The 23,478-nt window shown below is 42.6% G+C and overlaps 1 protein-coding gene across 1 annotated transcript; it reads right to left on the bottom strand.

The window, feature by feature from the left end:
- Positions 1-9: 9 nt before the first annotated feature.
- Positions 10-20,866, bottom strand: Wrnip1 (WRN helicase interacting protein 1). The gene is made up of 7 exons (XM_057787837.1): positions 19,858-20,866; positions 17,683-17,874; positions 16,205-16,446; positions 6,185-6,414; positions 2,394-2,549; positions 1,680-1,759; positions 10-728 (listed from the first exon to the last, which is right to left on the bottom strand). The coding sequence occupies exons 1-7, from the start codon at positions 20,662-20,664 to the stop codon at positions 453-455; spliced, it is 1,983 nt and encodes a 660-aa protein (XP_057643820.1). The 5' UTR covers positions 20,665-20,866; the 3' UTR covers positions 10-452.
- Positions 20,867-23,478: the final 2,612 nt, after the last annotated feature.

Genomic DNA, 23,478 nt, shown 5'->3' with positions numbered 1-23,478 from the left:
GAGTACTTTGAAATAGTTTTATTGGCTCATAAGACCTTTGCATATAAAAAAAATACCCAAATCACTATGCAGTATTAAATCACAATTACATTTTCTTTTACCAATTGGAACTACCCAGAATATACATTTTTAAAAGAAAAAAAAAGCCTACTGAACTTAATTTTGAAATGACATTATGACTTAAATACTATGACAAAATAGATAATTCCTTATAACATTAAGTAATTGCACAAAGCTGCCAGGTATTTTCATAAGCATAATCATTGCACAGAGTGCAAATGAACACAATTTCAATGGTACACATTTAGCTGAAGTTACCACCTCCACCTATGGAACTCTTAATATCTGGCACAAAATGTTGGTCTGTTTTGACTTTTCCCAGCCAATCATCTCCAAGACCCAGCGACTTCTGGCCTTCTTCAGGTACAAGCATCCGACTCATGGCCTAAAAGTCAACACCGCCTCTGCTTGAAGAAGTCAATTCCTCTTAGCTCCTCAGGCAAGTAGTCCTGGTCCACAGGCTCACTGTACATGGGGTTGTACTTGTAGCCTTTTCCATAGCCCAAATCCTTCATCAGCCTGGTGGGTGCATTCCTCAGGTGCAGGGGTACAGGAGGCAGGGGCCCCTGATGATTCCGCAGACAGGCTTTCACGTTGTTGTAGGCACTGTACACCTCAATGGATTTGGGGGCTCTGGCAAAATACACCACACACTGGGCCAGAAGCACCTAGGACATAGAAGGAAATGTCACCAGGACGATGCCACAAAGTTTATGTTTGGCATAGTAGTTTATAATCTCTACTAGTTAATTCTTAGACGATTCCCATGTTTGTTTGTTTGTTTGTTTTTTTGAATTTTCGAGACAGGGTTTCTCCGTAGCTTTTGGTTCCTGTCCTGGAACTAGCTCTTGTAGACCAGGCTGGCCTCGAACTCACAGAGATCCGCCTGCCTCTGCCTCCCAAGTGCTGGGATTAAAGGCGTGCGCCACCACCCATGTTTGTTTTTAAATTAATTTTTATACTTCCACATCCTTTCACTTAGTCTGGACAATTAATTTATAAATGTAGAAAAAGTCCTATGAGGTGAGAGGGAAGCTAGACCAGTGGTTCTCATTTAACCTAAGAACTTTTCACTAAATCAAATATTTCTTAGGTACTAATTCATAAAACAAATGACTGGAAAAGCTGTCCTGCATGGAGGTGAACCTGCAATTCCCTGTCCCCAGAAAGCCTGAACACTTCTGAGCCTCAGGACTCCTGAGGACAATTTGAAAACATGACCTTGTTTCTGGTGATAGTCCTATAATCTCAGTCACTCAGGAGGCTGAGGAAAAAAGGGCTCAGGTTCAAGGGCTAGAGAATGGGCTCAGAACAATTCTGAGCAACTCATAAGACCCTGTTTCAAAAAGTTAAAATAGATACAACACAGTGGTAGAGCATTTGACTAGTACGTATGTTCTGTACAAACCCAATATTATAAAAACAAAGTCAAACCACAACCTCATTGATAGGGAAGTTCTCATTTCTCTAGGAAGTTAATATTCTATGAAGTCCAAAAGCTAAGGAGCTTGTTCAGTGGGCCTAACATACCAGTGATGAAGGCAGGAATTACATTCAGATCCACAAAGGACAGGACACAAAACAAAACAGATTTGCAAAGAACTCAACTGGTATCTTACCTCACATTCGGGCATGCCTATAAAGTGACAGCCTTGGTAGGCAGCAACTGCTTGTGCTAATGCTGATGGATCTGCCAAGCCTGTCATGCATAAAGAGAAAAGGTAAAGAAGTTTAAGCCACAGCACTGTCATTGTGCAACCAGCAACCGCTACTGCATGCAGACTTAGGAACAGAACACCCAACACAATTACACCAATTTACCTCTGATATCCAACCACATTAAGCAAGAACTATTTAGAGTTACTGTTGTTGTCAAAAATGGTCTCTTGTGGATAAACACATTCTAGTAAGAAAACAAAGACTACATATGACAAACAGAAGGTGCAAAGTCATAAAGTCATCCACTGGACTTTATGTAAATATAAACTCTAGAAGATTAAGAAGAGGAAAACTTTTCTGATCTTTGTCTTGAATGGTATCTAGAATCTTCTATTTCTATCACAAGAACTATCCAATGAAAACTTAACATTTGGCTGCACAGCTAACCAGAAATCATTTGGATATTCTGAAAGATCTTGAAAGACCATTCCCAAATGAGAAACAGAAACGGTAACTCTCTGAACACAGTCAAAGCACATGCTCATAGAGAAACAGACCACTGGGCTCATGACAAGTTTTTCCTTTTCTGCCTACTCTGCATGATTCCATGACATTCTTGGTCCAAGAGTAACATATACCAACTCTCACAACCCCCACGACTCTCCTCCACTCACCAATGTCTTCGCTGGCAAACCTCACAAGTCTCCTGGCCACGTAGAGTGGGTCCTCCCCTCCCTCAAGCATCCGTGCCAGCCAGTACAGGGAGGCATTCTGGTCAGAGCCACGCATAGCCTTGTGTAGGGCAGAGATGCAGTTGTAATGTTCTTCTCCTGTACACCAGAGAGAGCACTGTCACATGGCTGCCTTGTGTGCCCATCTGACACACAAAGCAGCACTAAACAGGGCCCAGGTACGTTGGGGAAGGCAGGCATGACAGCTGCCCTAGAGGTGTATTCAGTGAAGTGAAACCTGGATTAGCCCCAGAGGAGCTCACTCAGGGCCCCATGACTGTTTCATAGCACAGTCTTGTTCAGAGGAGAAACTCCTGCTGGTTGTACACACTGACAGCACAGAGACATAGCTGGCATAGGGAAGGAGAGACATAGAGGACTGTCAGAGACGAGAAAGGTGGGACAGAGTTTCATGTCCTGGTTCCATCTTCTGCCCCCACAGTCTATTTGAGTAAAACTGACTGGGCCTGGTTGGAGGCATCAGAATAGAGGCAAAGTAGCAGGGACAGCTGTTGAAGCCCATTTGTTCCTCAGTGTCATTGCCAGCTGACACCCTGGTATCTGAAGCCCATGGTCATTAAACCGCAGATTGTGAGGACACTTGTGAGGAGACTGGCAGATGATCTAACGGTTCTTATCCTGAAAGTACTGTAGCTCCATCCTCACCACTGGCCCCAGTCCATCCCTAATCCTCGATTCACAGATAAATCAGCAAAATGTACTTTAGAAAAACCATTTAAGCACAGGAAATTAAAGCTAACAGTAGTCAGAAATAAGCAGTGCTCTGTAGACATGCTTCATGCTTCCCTGACCACCCTTTCACATACGTTTAAAAATAAGTTGTGCTCTGAAGACATGTTTCACACTTCCCTGAGCACCCTTTCACATACGTTTAAGGACACGACACCTGAGAAGGCAGAGCACACTGGTCCTAAGTTCTTACAGAGAAGCACCTGCTTTGTGGTAATCATGAGTTACAACAATGGGACTGTGTTCTGGTAGGCACAGCACTGTGGCTCCAGGAACAAATCCCAGCAGCTGCTAAGATGACATATGGTCTTCAAATAGAATGACAAGAAACTGGTCTACCAAAGAGAAAATAGCTGTTAGGCTGATTGCAGGGCCCCAAAACTCCAATTCCTAAGGAAACCCAAGCTAGATCAATGGCATGAGCCCGGTTACTAAATGTTTATGAGTAAGTAGTGTCCCTCACCAGGGGCTTTTCCAGTTAAGTGAGCCATGAACCCTGCCTGGATGGAAGTGTCTTGGATGGAAGTGATCTACATGGCTTTGGCCCCTTTTCTGCCTCTTCTCTACAGGGCAGGGCCTAACATTGGGAAGGGACAGGCAGCCACCTCTAGCCTACTACCTATCTTTCAATCCCATACTCTCTCAGGTGACTCATCTTTACTGGGTTAACACAGGATATATCAACTGGTACAGTGAACCAAAGAACAGGCTCTGGCCCAAGGTAATTTGGACTTGAACCTCAAACTCACTATCAGTGCAGACTCTGGAAAATTTTCTATGCTTCAGGACTATCACTGGGTAAAATGGGGCTGTTTTAAAGACACAGGCTGTGGACAGAGGAAGAACTACAGAAGAACTAGCTATAACTGCTAGCATTAATCACTAGCTCACACTAAAAATAATTCCACTTTTGCTTTTATGATATACTGCCTGATAGTTAGAAATTTCATGCTATTAATCTAAAAGCACAAGGTCAATACAGGGCAGACCATTTGTTATCACTCAGAAATGTTTTCACTCTGATGTAGAAACATCTGAACTACTTACTAGATCCTACTAGTGGACAACTGTTTTGTTTGTGACATTAAAAGAAATAATAATAAAAAAACCTCTAATGGTAAGGGTTTTTTGTTTGTTTGTTTTGTCTCATCAGTTATAAAAAGCCCCAAGAGTCTAAGCTAACACATTTCCAGGTTCTACAGTTCTTATTTATAGAGCAATCAGTAAAAGCACATTTCCTGAGAATGTAAATTATATTTATGTGTGCCTGATACTCCCCTGTGGAACGGACGTGCTGGCATTGGTGGGCAGTGTGAGCACATTGGCATTAGAAGGGCATGATGCCTGGGGTCCTCAAGGTTGTGCTCCCACACAGCTTCTACTGTCTTCAGCTCCTCCTGAGACAGGGAAGAGCTAGAAAGATGATCCCTCATACACAGCTTAGGGAGCTGAACACTCCCAAGAGCAACTCTTCTCAGTAACATGGTCTAGGTAGAGAGACCTTAGAGACTCCACCGTGAGGTGGCAGAGGCATATACAGGCAGTGAGAAAGCATATTTTGGGAAGTAGATAGAACTGGATTTGAGAATCAGTTTTTAGCACATGCTTTTGAACTGAGAATTTTATGGGAAGTAGGGATAATATTAATAATAGCCTTCTAAGATAGTTTTGGAAATCTAAAAAAGAAAAAAACCATAAAGCACTCAATGATTATTCATAAACATTCTATGGATTTTAACCTGATAAGTTAGGGGCCTGGTAAGTGTAAAAGATGGTCCAGTCACAGCAAAGGCTCTTCTGGGACACTCACAAGGAGGAGATGAAGGCCATTGCTACCGAGCCTCCAGAAGGCATGAGATCTGTTCACTTCTGAAAAATGTTTGGTTTCTTCTCATTCCATGCTAGTATTTGGCTGAAAGCAAAGTATGGAGCTATGCCTAGATGTTTTACTTCTCAGGCTTTTCAAGGACTGCCAAGACATTCAATGGAGAGAAAGTGAAAAGGCCCCTGGCTGAGGCCACACCCAGCACCACACAGGTGGGACAAGGGTGTTCAATGTCTTCTTAGCACTGTTTTCAGCACACAGTACTATCAGGTAGGGGTGCTTTGGTCACTCAGGATGTGCAGCCAGCTCACTCATTCATGAGAAGCAGTGGCCAGAACCAGAGTCATTATCCAGTCCCTCCCAATTTTCTAGCTAGAAAGAAGAACTCACATCATCAGGAAATACCAGAATGGAAACTTAGTCAACGAGACCTGGAAGGTTCAGTTACCAACCTCTGTTTCTGGCAGGACTTTTAAAGACATGAACATAGTTATACAACATGATACTACTCAGAGTCACAAAAATGTTCTACGATAGAGTTCTGCCTGATCTACAGTAAGTCATCTTCACTTCTACGTTTTATAAAAAGCTGTAAATATGCTCTGCTTATGATATTTAATAAGCTCACAGATTTAATAAGAATTGGGATATTTGCTATCTATAAGCATGTTTATATACAAATACTTAGTGCACACTGCAAAATTAACCATTTTGAGGCTACTAGTAAATTTACCTTTTAGACGAAAAATGGAGGATTTCAACTCTCAAATAAACCAGTAAGTCTTGACTTACTTACTGTCTTTGTCTTTGTAAATGATCACAAGAATCATTGTCAACTGGATTCATATGCTTTCAAACTGCTATGTTCTACCAGGTGCTACCAGACAGCAAGGGGAAATCTATATCTAACAACCTTATAAGATGAAGCCTCCAATTTTAAACTCCCAAGCTCTTCTTAACTCTTAATCAAGGCAGCTTATTTTATGCTTGTTTTCAGAAAGGTCAGCCCTGTGCGTGAGGCTTACTTCTATTACAATATGCAGATCAAATTAAGAATCTGGGGTATGCTTTGGGCTGGCATAAGATTACAGGCTGGAAATGAGCCACAGGCATACACTTATTTCCGCAGTTCTACGGTTCCCCTATCTCAATTCCTCACCTGCGCGGTCATATAAAATGTGGGACCGCTGGAGGCCTTCCTTCACATCATTCTCAGTGATTAGAACCCGGCTCGGGGAATAGGTCTGACCACTCTTCTTACAGAACATCTTCCTAGAGCTCAATCTGGCCAGCACTGCCAGTTGTAGTCCATTCAAGCCAGTCCGTGCGTCACCATCACTGAGGTAAGCCAGAGTGTCCACTGCTTTATCTTCAATGAAGACAGAGGGCCTGCAACAGAAACCAGGGTTCGTTACCAGCACATTCAAGTTACACCTCGTTTTGAAGCATATGTTAATTAAACTTTAGCTTCAGTAAGCACTCTAGTTCAAAGCACTCTGAATTCATATTAACCTAGATACCTAAGTATTTTTTAGACTAAGAACTGACCAGATTTCCTAAGTCCTGGGGGTAGGCTGGTATACTTTAGCAGTCAGGAGCTACAGGGTATCTCCCTCTATCTCACAGGTGGAGGCATTCTTATGAGCCACAGAAGACCACACTGTACATTCTATCTTATGAGCCACAGAAGACCGCACTGCACAAGTTCCCTTACACAAGCTTGTACAAGGTAGGATAAAAATGTTATGCAACGTCAATGTGACAAGTGGGCTATATGTTTTTAACCTATAGAACAGTGAAAACTACTAGGGATGCTAGTATGTCATTGTGGTGATATTTTGTTTGTGTTCTAACAAATAAAGTGTGCCTGAAAATCAGAGGGTAGAACTAGCTACTAGTTAACCATAGAGGCCAGGCAGTGATGGCACACACTTTTAATTCCAGCAGTTGGGAGGAAGCAGGAAGATCAGGAGTTCAAAGCCACACTGGGCTACATGAGACTTGACCAGTCAAAAAGAGAAACAGAGCTCACACCTTTGATCCCAGCACTAGGTAGGTAGAGACAGGAAGTGAAATGGCTGGGCAGAGAGGAATATAAAACAGGAGGAGACAGGAGCTTTCAGGCTGAGATTTGGCGAGGTAAGGCTGTGGCTTGCTCCTTTGTCTCTCTGATCTTTCAGCATTTACCCCTATATTTGACTCTGGGTTTTTATTACTAAGACCAACTAGAATTTGTGCTACACCTCATGATAGTGTATGGAAAGCCTATTTCAAGGGTCATCTACATCTGATGACATAGGATATTCAGATCACCTTCAGACAGGGTAAAATCAGCATCACAGTAGATTACTCTCTAATCAGAAGGCCCAAATCCCTCATCTTACGAACAAAGATCTCAATTGCTCTGGCACAGCAGATCAAGGAAGAAGTCTTTGGAATTTTGGCTGTGGCATTTTTAGATGGCAGCACATCACTTTCTGTGGGTACCAATCATATAAAATCTGCCCAGTGCAGTAAAGAGCAGCAGGTACTTCACACTCTCATGGGAACTGATTAGAAGACTCCAGAATTTGGGTAAACCTACTAGGACTAAAATTTATACCAACATTTATTCATTTACACACATTTTTTTTTTAAGACAGGGTCTCTCTAGGCAGACCAACGTAGCCTTAACTTACAGCAATCTGCCCACCTGATTCCCAGTGCTGGGATTACAGGTTTCTGTCATTTGGTCTGGAAACAAACACACTTCTAAGTTCAGACATCAAAAGGGAAGTCAAACTATGATTACTTTTCAAGCCTGATTTATTAAATTTTCTCTTCCCAATCTAGTTAGCCATTAAACACATTTCGTTATTTAGGATTATTTCTGATTGAATGGCTAGTTGTATTTTTTCAAAGAAAAATATGCTTTTAAAAATTTACAGTTCATTCTTGTCATTTCCAGTCTCTGGTTGAAATTATTTATAGTAACAGTAAGTTCTGAGTGACTACAGCTGTCCAAACTAGTTACCTGGGAAGCAGTGCACAGTGAACTGGGCTGGGCTGAGAAAGGGTCTTGAAGGGGAAGAGGGGATCCTGTTTGTCTGCTGTGGTCAACATAGTTTGTTACCACCTACCCACCTACAAAAGTGACCAGCCAACCTCCATTTCACTCATGGAAAGATCTGGGTTTAATGTTTTAAAAACAGCCTCATGGGAGAGAGATTGGAGAACTAGAAACAACAAAAGCTCACCAAAATTTACTTGAGAAAAATCATAATGATATTTAATCATTTGTACAGTAATAAAAATAACATAAAAAGTATGGCATTCTGCCAGGCAGTAGTAGTACACGCCATTAGTCACAGCACTTCGGAAGCAGACACAGGTGGATCTCAAGTGAGTTTGAGGCCAGCCTGGCCTACAAAGCAAGTTCTAGGACAGCCAAGACTATTACACAGAGAAACCCTGTCTCAGAAAACAAAAACAAATCAAAGACATTCTTTTCTTCACCAAAGGTATCCCAGATTTCTAGCTATTCATTATGTGTCTTAGGGTTTCTATTGCTGGGATTAAACACATGACCAAATGCACCTTGAAGAAGAAAGGGTTTATTTCATCTTATACTTCTAAGTAATAGTCCATCACTAAGGAAGATAAGGACAGGAACTCAAGGCAGGAACTTAAACAGAGGTCATGGAGGAATACTGCTTACTGGCTTGCTCCCCATGGTTTCCTCAGCCTGTTTTCTTATACAACTGCACTGTCTCCCATAGTCAGGCCCTCTCATATCTACCATTAATCAGAAAATCCATAGAGTTGCCTAGAGGCAGGCAGTCTCTCCATCCCTTTCCCAAAAGACGCTAGTGTGTAAAGCTGACCAAACAGCAAGGGCACTACAGTTCTCCTCAGGCAGCTTCCTAGCACTGCATCCTTCTCGTCCTCTTAAGGACCACCTGAGCCCTACAGCCCTAGTGACTGGCCTTCTCCCTCTCTAAAGGCAGCTCCAACCAGCAGACACATCGCTAGGAGAGTCAACACACATCTAGACTACACTATTAGATCATACCGTATAGTTTTATATTCTTCAAATAAATAGCTGCTCAGATGGCATTCCTAAAATAATACACATTACATTAAATCTTCAAAAGTCAAAGAGATAGAAACCACACATTGCTGGGCTACGTTAAAATTAGCACTGTGGCATATGACCCTACCAAGAGTGTGTCCTTTACTGTTTCAGAAATTTATAAACAGCATGCTGACTAGGACTTCAAGAGTGGACATGGGAATTTTTCTCCTGGGAAAATCAGGACCCTACTTTAGACATTTAAACTCTCAACCAAAGTGTATGTGTGTGGACACATGTGCTGGTGCATATGGAAGCCTGAAGTCAATACCTAGTCTATTTTTCACCTTATATACTGAGCCCAGAGCTTGCCTGTGGGGCTAATGTAGCTAGCTATCTGTCATTACAGGCAAGAGCACCACACCAGGTTCTAATGCACAGGTCATTTTGCTCTTACAGTTTGGAGTCACAAGAGGCACCACTACTTCAACCCTTTAGATATGATTCATATTTGTAACGTCACTGTCTGTCCAGAGTATTTTAAAAACAGAATAAATCTGTCAGCAACTCTGTACAAATAATAAAAAGGAGGCCGTGCTGATAGCACTCAACGGTCATAAGCAAACAACAAAATGAAAATCTCTTCTGAAGAATACTGTGCAGGAAGTTCTCAAGTTCTACCCACCACTCAGCTATGTCCTGAACTACTGCTTTTAAAACTTTGAAGAGTTTCATTATTAAAAACATAATCTTTATTATTCAAAACATGAAAGATTATGTTTTGAATAATAAAAAAGTATATTAAAATACCCTGGGAGCAGTGAGATAGCTCAGCAGGTAAAGGTGGATAGTGTGTGCAAGCCTGGAGAACTGAGAACCTACATAAAGGAGCAGTTCTATGTACACATGCACTTGTACACACACCCACACTCCCTCCCTCCACTCCCACCCCTCCCACACAAATAATTAATAAAAAAATTTAGGGGCTAGAGAGATGGTTCAGTGGCCAAGAGCATATAATACTCTTGCAGAGTTCCTAGAACCAATGTGGTGCAGCCTGAAACTCCTTTAAGTCTTTAATTCCTGCTCTAAGGGAATCCAACGCCTGGTCTGGCCTCTTATAGCACCTGCATACACACACTGCACAAGCCCACACAGCAACACATTAATAACAACAATAATAAAAACTTTTAAAAATTAAAAATAAAATACCCTGTGATTGAATGAGACAAGTAGACAATTTATACTAAGAAAAATAAAACAGAAGCCGTTTGCATTAGTGGGCAAACGGGCTTGCTGCCAAGCCACATGGTCTGAGAGTTCAATTCCTGGCACCCACATGGAAAGAGAACGAGCTCTCAGAAGCTGCAATTTGTTCTTCACTCACATACACAAACACACACGGGGGAGGGGTGGGGAGACTGCTTTCAATGTAGAAAGAAATTTCAAAAGTTAGAGAACTGAGGGTAGAATCTACTTTGGGCAAACAAAGGCTGACCAAAATTTCACAGCCTCCTGGAATAAAATAATAAATAGTAAGTTACACCGTTATGAAGTAATAAACCGGAGCTAGTAGGATGCCTTAGTGCGTAAAGGCGTTTGCTGCTTCAGCCTAAGTTCAACTCCCAGAACCCACATGGTGAAAGGAGAGATTACGTCAATTGTCCTTTGACCTACACAGACACTTCATGGTACACATGCACTAAAACCCACACACAAAATAAAAAAATATAAGACAAAATAATTAAAAATAAATAATATGGCCAGGTGTGGTAGCCCATGACTAATTCCAATACCCAAGAGGCAGGTAGCTCTGAGTCTGAGGTCAGCCTGGCCTACCTAGCAAGTTCTACAACAGCCAGGGTAATAAAGGGAGACCTTGTCTTAAAAAACAAAACAAAACAAAAAAACCCAACACAACAACAAAAGATAATAAAAGCTAGTAATAAGAAAAAATTGGCTGAAACAAATGCACTGGAAAATACATTCTTGGATAACAAAATGTAGTGGTAAAACAGAATTAGAACCAAGCTCCTCCAACTGAAGAACAAGTTTTGCTCTTAACAGAGAAACAGAAAACTCCCTCCTCTTTTCCAAAAGCCTGAACTCTTTGCACATTAATTTTTTGCTTTTTAGGTTTTTATTTTATATTTTTTTATTTTTCATGACAGATGATACTGGAAAGTGAAATTCCTTGTGATTTCATGGGAGAACCAAAGACAGCCTGCTTCATGTAATAAAAATAAGTCAGAGCTGAAATAGCTGCAAAGGCACAGGAAGTGGCACTCACATGCTGGTGTAACCAGCAGCTGTAGCTGGACTTAAAGCCCACTCAACAGGAGGGAAATCATTCCTGGCACTAGAAACCTAGGCACCTTCCTGGTGCTAGCGATGCCATGTATCTTAGAGGATAATCTACTACCGCCACTTCGCAAAACCAGCGCATCTCACCACATTTAAATCCTATCCTTATACCTACGAACAAGGGAGCTCTCACGCCTTGTCAAAGAAGCTTCTCTTTACAGCAAATGAAAGCATCACAGAAAACCATACTGGACACAATGCAGAGATCAACAATCACTGGGAGCCCAGGCCCATTGGCTACATCTAAGCACAGTTCCTGCATCTAGGTGCAGGGAACAACATATTGGGCAGGGAGGTTTGTTGCAAGGACCAAAACACCAGTCAATCTGCTATGAAACAATGTCTCCTAGAAATGGCTGCATAAACAAGACCTGGACAAAGGTACTATCCTTAGACATGCTAACCTGGAAGGGAGAAAATTCCACAGGGTCCTACCCCTAGACCAAAAACTATACACAACTAAGGACTGCTGGAGAGGGAGAATTAGCCTCTGGGAGGGAGGGGCTGCAGGGAGGAAAGAGAAGGGGGAAAGTAATGAAATTCTAATAATTAAAAATGTATTAAAAAGAGAAGATACAATGTTTTCTATACTCATAAATAACTCTAGTTGGTATCTTCTACTTCAGTGTTTGACTACCTTTCTTTTGCTATTTGGTGGTAGAAAACATGCCAGAGAGAAAATAACAAAAAAACAAAAACAAAACAAAAAAGGAAAACTGCTGGGATAGAGTGGTAGAGTAGGAGGTCCTGTTAGCAGGCATGGGCATTATGAGTTCAAGACCAGCCTGGTCCAAAAGAGCTAGTTCCAAAGCTACAGAGAAAACCTGCCTCAAAAAAAAAAAAAAAAAAAAAAAAGCAGGATGGAAGGTGAACAAGATGTCTTGTGTAGGCTGCTGTGTCTAAATCATGGCTCTTCTCTATAATCCAGGAATTCCAAGCAAGATAGCCTCATGGTCCCCAAGCAAGAAAGCTATAAATGCTGTTTGCTCCCCCTCTCACATAGAGATCCACCTGCCTCTGCCCCAGAGTGCTGGGATTAAAGGCGTGTGCCTCCACTGCCCAGCATGATCTGCAGTCTTATCGGCAGCAGGTAATTTAGAGTAACAGCAGTAGTTTATACTCTGATTCTCAACAGTACAAGATCACTGACCACAGTCAGTCCTTGTCTCCTTCCAAAATTAACCAAGCACACAGACAGCACACTTCATTTTTTGTGTCATGTAATCAAGATGTATTTGCTATCTGACACACTGTATCCAGAATGTGTTTGTAATTGCAGCATTGGGAAGTAGAAATCACACAGATCAAGTTCAAGGCTAACCTGGCTACAGGGTCCTGTCTCAAAAAACCAAAATTTAGATAGATGGATGGATGGATGAGACAGACAGACAGACAAAACTTCCCTTTTTGAGATAAGGTCAAATGTAACACAAGCTAGACTTGAATTATACAGGCTAAGATGACTTTGAACCTCACACTGTCCTGCCTCCATCCCGAGTACTGGATTAAAGGTTTAAGTCATTATGCTATTTTTGCAGTGCTAGGGACCAAACCTATGACCTCAAGCATGCTAGGAAAGCACTCTACCAATTAAGCTACATCTCCAGTCTCAAGACAGTGACTTAATATTTTTCTATGGTCATTACTCTGCATGTAAGTTTCAATTATTGTATCCTTTGCATTGCTTTAGACAAACAAGTACATTTATCTCATTATTAGCAAACAAGTTTTCATCTTTAGTGAAAAAGATTATATATACACTAAACAACTGTTTGAAAATAATTTTAGCTGGGTGTAGTGCACTGCAGAGTCGGGTGAATCTCTAATTTCAAGGCTAGCCTAGTCTACAGAGTGAATTCCAGGACAACCAGGGCTACACAGAGAAACCCTGTTGATAAAAACAAAAACAATAAAATGAAAAAAAATTTTTAAAATTTAACGAATTACCACCAAAGTTTGATTTGCATACCTGTCTTATATACTCGGGATCATATAAGTTGGATGAAAAGGACAACTAGTACACGAAGTTTAAGGTACTCTCTTGTGCACCAGCAGCCCTTTGCTCCTCTGGCTCTTGTCACCCTACATGCTCTCTACAGGCACAGGCATGTACTTTTCAGCACTCAGCAATATCTAGCATAGGCAGGACTTTCAATACCTCAGGAATGCTGGGATTAAAGGCCTAAGAATATTTTTTAAAGAGCACTCAGGCTAGAGTGGAGATGGGTGGAGCTTAGTAACTAAGCTTGTGAAGACTTGGGTGTGAACCCCAGCATGAAAGCGAGCAAGAAACTGAATACTTCTGTCCTACTGTAATGTCAGCAATAAAACACTCTCTGGCAAAGTAGGGGAAAAAATTTTTCTTGGTAATTGAGGAGTCAGCTACTTCTTTGAGGAAGTCATCTAAAATGTGTTTCTTCTGTCGCCTATGACACCTCCTAACATCTTGTCAGAAATGCTAGCAAATCAACCAATTAATGAAGCTAGGGCTAATACTTATTTTACTGTGCTTGCAACAGATAAGAAGGGATATTTCTATTAAAGAAAAAGGTCTCACAGCTGGACAATTATGTCCCATGAAGGACGATACTAAGGAATAAACTATGTCTCTTATATTAAAAGCTAGAATTGATTTATGCCCTAAGCAATCACCAAGGATGCAAAACACACTTGACAGGTGCTGGGGATATAAACAAGGACAGCCTCCTGTTTTCTTAGCATTCCCAAGAAGGTGGAGGACAGAAACAAGCGAGAATGAAAGAAGCCATAACCGGATCAACTCTAAATGAATGACAGAAAAACTTAAGACATGTTGGATACTGGAGGCTTGCACTGACTGCAATACAATTTTAGCAGGTTAAGGGTGACTGATTTATTCAGTATGTGACTACTAGTTTAGTAACATATAAAATCTGAATTCTTCCGCTGGATCTGTTCACACTTCCTTCATGTGTCTGCAGGTCACCTAGAACTCTCTTAAAGCACAGAAGCCTCCTCATGAGGACGGGCTCTACAGTTCTACTGACCACATTTCAGTCATGGGAAAGCAGTGAGTGGGAGACCTGGAGAACTTGGATAATCCAGTCCCATGAAATGACATGAAATAAAAAGGACCCTGAATAAACAGGACATAAAATTGCATACACATTACAACCACCAGAACACGGGATAATAATAGTTTCCTACAGCTTGGGAATTTTCCTTTCTTAACTTTCCCCTTTTCAATTTGTCTTTAGTACATGGTGGCATGAGTCTACAGTTGGTCCACGGATTCTCTGCATCTTCAAATTCAATCAATCTTTGACTGAAACGTTTTATTTAACGCATTTGTACAAACGTGTAAATCTTTTCCTCTTTGTCACTAGTCCTTATACAATAGAGAACAAGAGCTAGTCATATAGCATTTATATTATATTAGGCATTATAATGTAGGGAGGGTGGAAGCATAGCAGTTGTATAGCACTTGTCTGTCATGAGCAGGATGTTGAGTTAATTGCAATTTTTTTTTTAAACTACAAACAATCTAATCAGAATTTAAAGCATGTGGGAATGGGAGAATGTGTGTAGATATAATGCAAACACTGTACCTGCATATTTATTTGTGAACGGTCAGGGACTGAGAGAAGACTATACTAGATACAATGACCTGAGACCTACACAAGCCCAGCCCACAAGGGCTCCTGAAATGAGCACAATGGACAGATAACAGCAGGCCCCACACTTTTTTTCTGGCCACAGTCCTAATGGCCATTCAGTCACAAGTGTACTCTATAATAAAGCAACCTCGTTCTGCTCTGGGGTCCTTAGTCAAATACTTGAAGGTTTTCAATGTGGCATTCTTCCTACATGTAAGACAAGAGCAAATGGGAGAATCCAGACACAGGGAGAACTGTTGAAACCCAAAACCTGAGCACTTTAATCCTCACTGAAAAGCGGCCCCAGAACTTGGCCTTGGAACAGCACATGCAGCTGTCTGGTCCATGGCCTGAGGAGGAGGGCAACAGCTTCTCTGTAGACCACACTATGTTCACTGCGTTATTTCAGTCACCACATGAACAAACGACTTCAGAAGAACATTTCCAACAATAAAGGAGAACCTCCAACCCAAGAAATCAAATGGATTCACCATCCAAATGCTACAAGGTAGTCATGATGCAGAGCTGAGGGACAAAAGGAATGAGACAGCCTCTTTATTTGTCACTTTCAACTAACTTCTTTACTTCCATGAGAATGAGTTTTGGAGTATGCAAAATGTTTTAAGTCACTGTATGATTAGAGTTACAGCAACTTCTCCCCAACACTTTGAAAAACACACTGTGGGGCAAAAGAAATCACAATCTAACACAAATCTCCAAAGATGTGTAAATTAATTCTAGGAATATATATCTATTTCCTCTTTTTAAAAAGCAGCTTGAAGCCTTTAAAATAAGGCTTCCTATAGTCTTTCTAAACCTTTAAAAGAAGTGATCAAGGAAAAACATGAAGCATAAAAGCAAATGCCCAGTAACTACAGTAAGAGCAACATTAAAGCTCAAAAAGATACAGACACACCTATGAGGAGCCACAAAATGCACTTAAGAAGGGACCCCCGAAGGAGGTCTTAAGGGCAGGATTAAACACTTCTTGTTTATTATCCTTACAGGCAGATGGACAATTCTTCTCTGCCACCACTCCTCCACTGGCTGAGGCCCAGCCCTCTTTGGTCCTCTGCCAAGAGATTCTCAGGGAGGTGTGGGCGTCCAGGAGTGCACACAATCTACTTACTCAGAGCTGCAGTTGCTGCTGTGGCTCAGAGGGTCAGTAGGACGGCTAGAGTCTAGGACATGGATTCCCAGTGAGTTGATAGCTCTCATTAAAATAGTCACCATTGCCTCTACTGGAAGCTTCTCAAGAACAATCACCCGACATCGGCTCAGAAGAGCGGCATTGACCTGGAAGGAAGGGTTCTCCGTGGTTGCACCAATCAGTGTGATCGTCCCACATTCCACGTGAGGAAGGAAAGTGTCCTAATCATGGGAGGAAAAGAGAAGACAGTGATTCTACTCAACAGCCATGGGCAGAATCCTATGTAAGTTGTCTATCCACTCTTTCATTTTCCTAATTTTACCTTTTCAGAACACTCATCAGATAGAGCAGATCAATTTCACAAGTATCCCTCTTGATTAACATGTATAAAGCTCAACTTTTGGGTACAGTGTCTAAGCCTGGTCTCTTATCGAAAAAGTATGGTAAATTACCACCTACCTATAAGAGTAATTCCAACAACTTCAACATAAACTACTTCTTTGCTTAGAAAAGTACCTTCTGCCTACTGCTGAACTAGTCCACAATGTGTACAACTGCATGCCAGCTTTTTATAGAAGACCACAGTGTTAGTATTTCTAAAATATTCTTCCCTACAAGTACTCAAACATCCTACTACAGTTCTTAACACTGGTGAACATACAACCTCCAGATACTGTCTAAAGGGGAAATGTCAGGTCAAAGGTCCCATGTGAAACCATGAAGCCAGTGTCAGGCAGAATTCTAAAATGTTGTTTTACTCAAAAAAATTCACCTTAGGAGAAAAAAGGTTTATTAGTTTTGTGAAATATTTCTACCTGCAGTTAAAAAGCTGCAACAATGTAAATCAAAGAGAAAAAGTATGCCTCAAAAACAGTCATTTTTCTATTTAGGTAATTCAAAATGAAGCTTTATATAAAATCAAATTGTATCATTTTATGTTTAAAGGCCTTAAAATAATAAACATTTAGAACATTATCTTTTAATATTTTTCTTGACAAGAGCTAGAAGGCATAGAAAACAGAAAATAATTTGGAACATACATATACTGGGCAGAAATAAAACCACGAATTTGGGGGAGAGGGATAAGAGCTAGAATCCAGGGTTTTCATAAGCTAGATAAGTGCTTTATACCCTAACCTTAAAAAGATTTTTAGATCAAGTGCAACTGGTCACAATGTCTTTTTAGATTAAAAGCCTCTAAAAGTTGGAAACTGGATCAAAAGATCCTTTTCTTACATGGAAAGCCAGAGATAGAGCAATCATTCCATTTATCAGAGAGAGAAAGCATTCTCTTGTCATTGAAAAATACAAAAAAAAAAAAAATTAGTTTGAAGACGGGTGGCAGCCTAAGTATCTTGAGGACATCTGTTGCATTTGTATACTGCTTTGTGATCTTACATTCTATGTGCCCTAGTTTATGCACATAATATCTGAAAAATAGTAAAAAGTTAATATACCTGCTGAGATTTATTGAACCGATGAATCTCATCAATAAAGAGGATGGTTTTCCTTTTGAAAAAGCTCTTTTCATTCTGGGCCTGCTTTATGACATCTCGCACGTCATTTGTCTTGGCGTTTGTTGCAGACAGTGTCACAAACCTTATGCTGTGCTTCTTGCTGTTGTTGGCTATGATGTGAGCTAAGGTGGTCTAGAAAAAGATGATAAACAAAGTTTGAAAAACTCATCAGACAGACTGGGCAGCATACATGGGTACCACAAGTAGCATCCTAACTATTTAACCAAGTACACTGAACATGGCGGAATGCTGAAGCAGAGAGACTATGGAGTTGTAAAAAACAACAAAATAATTACAATTAAGATGGGAAGATAGTTAATTCTGACCACTCCCCTCCTCTTAACTCCTTTTGATTCTTTTTTGGTGGACTCTTTAAGATCTTATGAATCCCAATAAAGAATAGCAGTCCTGATTTAGCAAAGCTGGGGTAACAGCTGTGACCTCTCACCAAAGAGAAATTCTTTCTCCTTTGGCCAAGAGTATAATGTTGAAGGCCCCTGGATAAGAGTTGATCCCAGAACCAAGCTCAAATGGGAAGCCAGCAGATTAGCTGAGAAAAGCAAAATGAATGGCTTCTGAGGGCAGTGACAGCAGCTAGCATGTGAAGTGGCTCCATGCCACTTCTGAATGTCTACTCTAGAAGAAAATTAAAAGCAAGAATTCGATCTTATTAGTACTTACCAGAAAACAAAGGAAAGACTGAAGAAAATCTCTTAATTCTGTACCTGGCATTTAATGGGTGCTCAATAAATATGTATTTGCCATTACTGATAGTACTGTTAGCAATTCCGTATTAAAAATGGAAATAAAGAAAAAGTGAAGGTTGCTTACTGAATGGCAAACTGTTGAACACTTTATTTTCTGGGAGTTGTACAGTTCAGTGTCATCAGACACTGGCTGCTTGGTAACGAATCCCAGCTTACCTGTGCCTTTTGGAATTAGGCTCCCTTGTCATATGGGCTTGTGACTACCACCAACTGCCTCACTGAGCAGACTTGGCCCAGAAATCTCTTACATTCAACCCTCCGTGACTCACCACTCAGCTCCCTGCAGACCTCTGCAGAGCCTACAAGCATCAATGTGCACTCTAACGGTGTTACACAGATGTCAGGATTACTGCCAAGGCTACTGAGCAAGCCCCTAAAGAGAGGAACCACCAAATCCGGGAGGGGCACAAAAGGCGTCAACAACTAAACAATTAGCATGTTATTTTGGAGGCTGGAAGTGTACCTCAACGATGGAGTAGTGTGCAAGGATCAGGGCTTAAAAAATGTTATCTGGGGTACATTTGATTTATGCTTGATCAGAGAGAACATGAGTACAAGAAGGCACAAAAGGAATGATGCATTCCAGAAAATAAAGAGGTGTAGCTGAGATGAGCTGCAAAGAAAAACAGGATTAACATCACAAATGTGTTCATGTATGAAGCAGCCTGAACCTCAATCAAGAAGCGTTCTTTACATTCCAATCCTGGGCTCATTCTTTATTGTCCTATGGACGGGCATGAACAGGATTGTCAATTTAACACATTCCAGTGACCTGTTCTCTAAACCCATGATATCCTAGCCAATCTCCTCTGGCTGTGGTAAGATGACACACAGAACAGGACTAAAGCATGAATGCTTTTCTTAAGCGGAAAGCAATATGAGAAAGTTATGGGATTGCCTGTTGAAATGCTGCACAGAAGGGAGATTTCTATTAGTTCCAAAAACCAGTTAGAATAAACCAACTAGTGGGAAGGAAAAGAAGTGGAACAGGAAAAAAAATTAATTACTTTTCCACAACAAATGGAGCTTACAAAATGTTTCTTCCCAGATTTTTGCAGCATGCCCTTTGCTTGGAATTAGGTCACTAAAAATCAAGGATGTGGGGGTACGTAGGAACACAAAGATGGCTCGAATCAGTACACACCTCCGCATAAACCAAGAAATTCAGGCATTTTCCTTTGGAAAACGCCCAAGAAGGATGTCTTGGGAAACTGGGGAAATGACATACTTGCTTCCTCATAGCAAACTCGGCTCACGCACGGGGACCGCGCCCCCAGGCCTCCCTCTCCCGGGGAGGGGTCGGAAATTCTGAGGACCGCACCTGACCATCGGCAAGAGTGACACTCACCTTGCCGCAGCCTGGCGGGCCCCACAGGATGAGCGAGGGGATCTCGTTGGTCTCCAGCAACGAGCGGAGCAGAGTCTCCTGCCCCACGGCCCTACTCTGCCCGATGTAGTCCTGCAGCGTGTCGGGACGCATCTTGTCCGCCAGCGGCTTGCCCTCCAGCATCTGTCGGATCTCCTCGGCTGCCAGCGCCCGGGGATGCGAGCGGCCCGCGCTGACTCCGAACGATGCATCGGCGGCGTCCGCGTCCCAGTGCCCGGGGTCTTCCTCGCCGTCCACGTCCGCGTCGCCATCGCCGTCCACCCCTGTCTCCTCCTCCTCCTGAGCCTCCGCCTCGTCCCAGCTGCGCGGAGATGCACTGCCCGCCGCGGCGGCGGCCGCCGGCCTCTTGCCCAAGCCCTTCCTAGCGGGGCTGCTGGACCGGGCTACCGGGAAGTCTGGGATGAGGCGCGCGCCGCTGGGCGTGGGCGGTGCGTCGTAGCTCTCACGGCTCTCGGTCTCGCCGCCGTCGTCACCCTCCTCGCCCTCGCCCTCGCTGCTCTCGGCCGCCGTCGGGGTGGCGGGCTGCTTCAGCGCCGAGCTCTCCGACAGCCGACGCCGCTTGGCGCCCGGTGGCGAGGGCCCCTTGGCCCGTTCCCCCGCGCGATGCGACCCGGCCGCGGGCTCCGCGTGCCCCGCGGGGTGCAGCAGCAGGCAGCGGTCCAGATGCGAGTTGATGTGCGCGGGGGGCATCATCTGCTGGCACACGGGGCACTGCACCTGATGCAGCTGCGACAGGAAGGGGTCGTCTTCCGGCCTGCTCACCTCCATGGTGGCCGCTGCCCTCCCCGGCGCCCGCACCTCTGCACCTGCCCTTGGGAACGCCGAAGCCAGCCGCTAGGCCCCGTGCCGCGCGACCCTCGCGCTCCGGGGAGGTAGCAGGACGCGCACAGGCCGAGGGAGGGCGCCGCTCATGCCTCACGTCCCCAGCTCCCGCGTCAACCCGCCCTCTGTCCGCAGCTGGCAACGCCTCGCACGTCGTGTCGGGAAGCGTAGTCCAAAGCGGGTAGACTGGCCCGCAACTGTTTGCCCCAATCGCCGCCGGCAATTTCTCGCATTGCACTTGGGGAACTGTAGTTCGCTGTCTCTAACTGGGTCTCTCGTCTAGTTCCGTCCCTGGGAACCGAGGCGTTTCTGAGGTGTTGCTAGGGTAGGCGTGGTGCGCGTGCGCACGCCCGCTCAATGCCAGTAAGGACCGTCTTCCGCCCTTCGAGTGATGCGAAAGCAGAAAGGAACTTGGGAAGTTGGCTTTCCAGGATTTTGGCCTTCTGGGTTCGGAAACAGAGAAATGGTGTGGACAGGGAGAATTTTTTGTAATAAAACAGAAACGAAGTGGAAATACGCAAGACGTGCCTAGAAAACTGGAGATAGGACCCCCCCAACTGGAAAAACACAAGCAGCTACACAGATGGACAAGAAAGTTCAACTCAAAAGGCAGTTCAAGGAAATGCAAATAAAAGCATTTCTCTCCCTTGTCCCCTTTATTTTTACATAAGATCGTGTCACCCAAAGTACTTGCTTAAGAGTTATCTCATAGCTGATATAATAGCTGTAAACTGGACAGCAAGCATTTTATTCTCATAAAATGTCTATAGGGATCCCTTAAAGGTGAGTTGCAGCAGCCAGAAATGGGAAAGGAGTACCATAGACATTTTTAAAGTACTCGCTGAGTGTGGTGGGGATACCTTTAATACCAGTACAAAGGAGGCACGTACAGGTGAGTCTCCGCGTTTGAGGCTAGCCTGGCCTGCATATGGAGTTCCAAGCCAGCGAGGGCTATGTAATTAGGCCCTATCTCAAAATTTTATTTTTACTTTTGTTTAAAAGAAATTGTAAGTGTGATAGTCTACATCTTTGTATTACTACTTATGATATTATTATGCTTTTCTATAAGTCACCTCTTTAAAAGATGCAAAAGGAGCTGGAGAAGTGGCTTAGTAGTGAAGAGCCCCTGCTGCTCTTGCGGAGGACCCTTTTTAAGTTTGCAGTACTCACGTGGTGGCTCACAGAGGATCTGATTCCTTGTGGTCTCTAGGGGCACAGCACCTGGGTGGTGCACAACCATATGCGCAGGCGAAACACTCATACATGTAAAAGTATTAAACCTTTAAAAGATATGAATACAGGTTTGAGGAGTGAGCTTTGATTAGTCGCTGAAGCTGGAGTTCTCAACCTCTCAAATAACCGGGGCACTGAAGTGTCAAACTTTCATTATTTTATTGTTGATAATCAGACATTAAATGTATTAAAGGAAATTGGACACTTTTATGAAATTTGACAAAAATTTTTATTTGATCTACTACCCAACAATATACCATTGAGAGGTCTATAGAATATATTTACTGTTTTTCCACTGAAGGTTTAATTATCTTAGTCCATGAAATAGACTGGCAATAGCTAATGTGAAATGAAATGGCAATTTCTATTACATATCAAAAATGTAATAATATTAAACTCAAAGAGGAACAAAATAAAATGGCTGGCTCCTAGTGGAAGAAGTATGCTGTGGAATAATCCTTTTGTACCCCATAAAGATTTGTCATTCAAACTGATTTAATAAAATGCTGATGGCCAGTAGCCAGGCAGGAAGTGTAGGAGGGGCAACCAAACTAAGGATGATTGGAGGAAGGGCAGAGTCAGGAGACTCTGGCCACACATGGAGACAGCAAGTGGGAAGCTGTACTGAGAAAAGGTACCGCCATGTGACAGAGCATAAATAAGGAATATTGGTTAACTTTAAATGTAAAAGCTAGTTAATAATAAGCCTGAGCTATTGATTGAGCGCTTATAAATAATGGTAAGCCTCTGTATGATAATTTGGGAAGTGGCTGCCAGCCGTTTGGGTCTGAGCCCAAAACGTTCAGCAAGAATTTACACAGAAAGCCTGAAAAAGCTTTAAAAAGAATTATAAACACACAAAACTGGAGTCAAACTCGGCTTCTTGGTAACCATTTTTTCTTGGAGAGGCTCTGTTTGCTGGTGTCAAGCAGAGAGAGATACAGCTCCTTTAAAAGATGGTTTCTTGATTCAGCATTAGCAGCAAAAACCCTGTGGCTCCTGTAAGAGATCCTGCCACCAAACACTTAAATGGGATTTATGAACAGTGGGTGGCACACTACTCAGTGACAGGACTCAGAAAATTCCTAGAGTTGGGATGGTAAACATGGTCCCAACTGGTAATGCTGCCATGAAGCTAGGCACTCAGGAAGCTAAGGAGTGGATTGAAACCAGCTGCCAAAGCTGCCTTTTTGGTCCTAGTCAAACCATTTAGCAGTTTAAAGACTCATGGGGGGGGGGAGGGCTGGAGAGATGGCTCAGTGGTTAAGAGTACTGCCTGCTCTTCCAAAGGTCCTGAGTTCAATTCCTACCGACCATATGGTGGCTCACAGCCATCTGTAATGAAATCTGGTGCTCTCTTCAGGCATGCATACAGGCAGAACATTGTATACTTAATAAATAAATAAATAAATCTTTTTTTAAAAAAAAGACTCATGTGGTCAGAAAAAGATAGAGATTTGCAATAAAGATAATCCAGAACAAAGAAAGAAGGAAAGAAAGAAAGAAAGAAAGAAGACCTATAAATAG

Source organism: Chionomys nivalis, chromosome 13 (genome assembly GCF_950005125.1).
Source record: "Chionomys nivalis chromosome 13, mChiNiv1.1, whole genome shotgun sequence".
Taxonomy (NCBI): domain Eukaryota; kingdom Metazoa; phylum Chordata; class Mammalia; order Rodentia; family Cricetidae; genus Chionomys; species Chionomys nivalis.
Note: the sequence above shows the minus strand (reverse complement) of the source record. Positions and strands in the feature narration are given on the sequence as shown.

What these genes read in the sequence shown, in the direction of transcription:
- Wrnip1 (XM_057787837.1), bottom strand. Translation starts at nt 20,664, where the DNA reads ATGGAGGTGAGCAGGCCGGAAGACGACCCCTTCCTGTCGCAGCTGCAT. An exon ending in GGTTCAATAAATCTCAGCAG is followed by an intron (nt 16,447 to 17,682) that starts GTATATTAACTT and finishes TCCCATGATTAG; the next exon opens with GACACTTTCCTTCCTCACGT. An exon ending in GTTTGCCAGCGAAGACATTG is followed by an intron (nt 1,760 to 2,393) that starts GTGAGTGGAGGA and finishes TATGCATGACAG; the next exon opens with GCTTGGCAGATCCATCAGCA.